This window comes from Aplysia californica, unplaced genomic scaffold, assembly GCF_000002075.1.
Source record: "Aplysia californica isolate F4 #8 unplaced genomic scaffold, AplCal3.0 scaffold00222, whole genome shotgun sequence".
NCBI lineage: Eukaryota > Metazoa > Mollusca > Gastropoda > Aplysiida > Aplysiidae > Aplysia > Aplysia californica.
Window position 1 is genome coordinate 144,799 of NW_004797492.1, and position 3,618 is coordinate 148,416.

At 44.6% G+C, this 3,618-nt stretch overlaps 1 protein-coding gene across 1 annotated transcript in view; it reads left to right on the forward strand.

The window, feature by feature from the left end:
• The window catches only part of LOC101856430 (general transcription factor 3C polypeptide 2), a gene marked incomplete at its 5' end in the record, with an annotated part of 14,379 nt that overhangs the window by 5,470 nt on the left and 5,291 nt on the right, over positions 1-3,618 (forward strand). The window contains 5 exon segments of the mRNA XM_013083276.2: positions 300-484; positions 1,381-1,449; positions 1,921-2,127; positions 2,614-2,716; positions 3,359-3,458. Coding sequence (XP_012938730.1) covers positions 300-484; positions 1,381-1,449; positions 1,921-2,127; positions 2,614-2,716; positions 3,359-3,458 — 664 coding nt within the window.

Genomic DNA, 3,618 nt, shown 5'->3' on the forward strand with positions numbered 1-3,618 from the left:
GGGGGGGGGTGTTTTTCAGTGTCCATATATCTATTGGATCTATTCGAATGATGCCATGTAGTTTGTTCTTGATATGTTAATTTTGTGTGTTTTTTTCTCTCTCATTTTGTTTTGTTGAAAACTTTTGGTGGGTTCAGCAGCTTTTCTTGGCAAGTTGTTGGAGAGGACTGCTAGTAGGTCCTACTTCTTTTTTTTCTTCCCTCCTGTAAAATTGTAACAACTGCGAATACTGTACATTAAATAGGACGGCAGTTTTGATATAAGCTCATTGATATTATATCCGTCATTCCTCTTCCCAGCATCCCCCACCTTGAATCCCTGCCGCACAGCCGCGAGACCGAGTCATCCGCCGAGGAAGCCGGCTTGTCTGGCGAAGTGTCAGCCCCTGACCGTACAACAGCTGCCGCCACTGAGGGTTCGAACCCTCTTCCTGCGATATACAAGCCAAAGCCTGTTCTGACTCTGATGCCAAATACCTCTGCAGGTTTGTGCGTTGTTTGATTCAGAGGTGATGATTTTCCGGATAAATCTGGAAATACAGATTTCTTAAATTGCCCACATTTTCCCCATCTTCAGGCGGACTATATGTAAACAGCCTTAATGCAAGATAAAGTGAACAATATGATCTGTAAAGTGCTGTGGTGACGATTTGAATTATAGTGGCAGTGGCAAGGGAAACATGCTTTGAAACATTGCCAGCAAGGGGAAGAAATGGGACCCGTGAAGAAATCAAACGAGACATAATTTACAGGCATGTCTCCACAAGGTTGGAAAAGTTCTGGATCTGTACACGTAGATATTGGAGTGATATGTGTTTGTTTATTTTTGAAAATTGTCAGGCTAAGTTTTAATTTTTTTTGTCATGTACTCAGTGTGTGGGTAACCTTGGGTATAACAGCATTGATTTAAAATTGTTACTGAGCGTGGCCTTCTTCTTCTTCTTCTTCTTTTTCTTTTTCTTCTTCTTCCTCTTCCTCTTCTTCTTCTCCTTCTCCTTCTCCTTCTTCTTCTTCTTCTCCTTCTTCTTCTTCTTCTTCTTCTCCTTCTCCTTCTTCTTCTTCTTCTTCTTCTTCTTCTCCTTCTCCTTCTCCTTCTCCTTCCTCTTCTCCTTCTCCTTCCTCTTCTCCTTCTCCTCCTGCTTCCAGAATGTCTTTCTCGAGTGACTCATAACATTTGAAATGCCCCAGGTTGTTCTGTTTCAGTTTCCTTATGTTCTGGCGGTGTGTTGGTGTTTTTGTATCATTATTATTCTTAGTACTACTTCATTCTTTGTTTTCTGCGTCCAGGTCTATTCTTTGATTTTGTTATCCATAAATCATTAAATGTAAAATCGTAATGTGTGGAATTTTTTCCTCTGGGTTTTTTTTCTCCTGTTTTCAGGGCCGTGTCTGTGTGTAGCTTGGCAGAATGCTGGGGATCTCCGATATATCTTGTCCAGCTATGGCACGGGTGAGTGTGTTGTGTTGTGTTGCAATGTGTTGTGTCGTCAGTGTGATGTGTGGTATGTGTGTTGTGTGGTAAGTGTGTTGTGTTGTGTTGTAATTTGTTATGTCATGAGTGTTGTTGTTTTGTGAGTGTGTTGTGTTATGAGCATGGTGTGTTGTAAATGTGTTGTGTTGTGTTAGATGTGTGAGAGAGAGAGAAAGAGTTGTGTGTGAGAGAGGAGAGAGATAGTTGTATGTGAGAGAGGAGAGAGAGAGAGAGTTGTGTGAGAGAGAGAGAGAGAGAGCGAGTTGTGTGTGAGAGAGGAGAGAGAGAGTTGTATGTGAGAGAGGAGAGAGAGAGAGAGAGAGAGTTATGTGTGAGAGAGAAAGAGAGAGAGAGACCTTATGCAGTTGCGAGCGCCGTAAAACCTCTACTAAAAAAACCCAAACTCTTACTTAAACCCCAAAACCCCACTCTCTCTATTTCCCCTCCAAGGCGGCGTGTTTCTCTGGGACCTTGAGTCTGCGTCCCCCCTGGTGAGAGTGGACCGATCCAGCCTCCTGCCCGTGCGCTGCTTCAAGGAGAGCAGCCTGGGGGTGGTGGGCTGTGTGTGGAGCGCCCGCTGCCCGTACCTATTCGTCACCGCGTCCTTGAGCATGGCCGTCTCCATCTGGGATATTCGCAAACCACAAGTGCCCCTGTGTGAGTGGCGTCTGCCCGCCTCGTGGAAAGACCATGGGTTTTTTTCTTGACATGCTTTTGAAAACAAGTTTTTGTGTCATTTTTTAAAGTAAAAAAAAAAAATGAATATATATAGATGAATATAAATATATATTGATGCATAAAGATGTATAGAGATGTGCGTATCCAGAGAGAGAGAGAGATTGATATATATTTTTATATATATAGATAGAGAGAGAGAGAGAAAGATATAATTTTTTATTATTTTTTTTTCAGAAACTTACTTTAAAAAGAGGTATATTTCTGTGTAATTTTCAGTTAATCAAGTCGCCTTTTGACTCATTGTATGGTATCTTGAGTTGAAGAAAGAAAAAAATACTCGCAATAATAAAGAAAAGATTGGGATATCGATGACGTAAAGATGGTGATGATGATGGAAATGGTTGTGGTGAGATAATGATGAAGATGACATTTGAAACGTTTGTCAGCTCCCATCGTCTTCCCCAGCCTCCTCCACAACACGAAACGCTGAGACGACCTACGCGCGTGCCGTGTGCAGTACGGGGCCCATCCGTGCTGCCTTCCTGTCCACGGCCGACAGAATCATCGGGTGAGCACTCTCGCGTCCTGGGTTGCCTGTCTGTGGTACACTCTTGTGGTGTGTGTGGTCTAGTGGTTAGTCTGTCTGTGGTACACTCTTGTGGTGTGTGTGGTCTAGTCTAGTGGTTAGCCTGTCTGTGGTACACTCTTGTGATGTGTCTAGTCTAGTGGTTAGCCTGTCTGTGGTACACTCTTGTGGTGTGGGTGGTCTAGTCTAGTGGTTAGCCTGTCTGTGGTACACTCTTGTGGTGTGGGTGGTCTAGTGGTTAGCCTGTCTGTGGTACTCTCTTGTGGTGTGGGTGGTCTAGTGGTTAGCCTGTCTGTGGTACTCTCTTGTGGTGTGTGTGGTCTAGTGGTTAGCCTGTCTGTGGTACACTCTTGTGGTGTGTGTGGTCTAGTCTAGTGGGTAGCCTGTCTGTGGTACACTCTTGTGGTGTGTGTGGTCTAGTCTAGTGGGTAGCCTCTCTGTGGTCAAACATAAGTGACCATGTCTGCTTCGACCAGAGTCCGTAGCCCAGCATTTGTTTCCAGCACAATTTCTTCCTTGTCTTCAAGGTCGCTGGCCCCTTAGTCTTTCTTTAATTGTGGGGAAGTGCTGTAAAATGTTGACTACAACTAAACAAACATCACACGTCTCGTCTGCTCGGAACAGGAAGGAGAACTGCCCACTGTCCATCACCGGCCTGACCCCGTCCTTCATGAGAATTCCCTCCCTTCGCCTGTGTCTCGCCAGGCACTTTGACTGCATCTGGGTATGTGAACTTGTTTGTTTGTGTCAGTGTCAGTGACACAGAGGGTTTAGTGGATGTGTCAGTGACACAGAGGGTTTAGTGGATGTGTCAGTGACACAGAGGGTTTAGTGGGTGTGTCAGTGACACAGAGGGTTTAGTGGATGTGTCAGTGACACAGAGG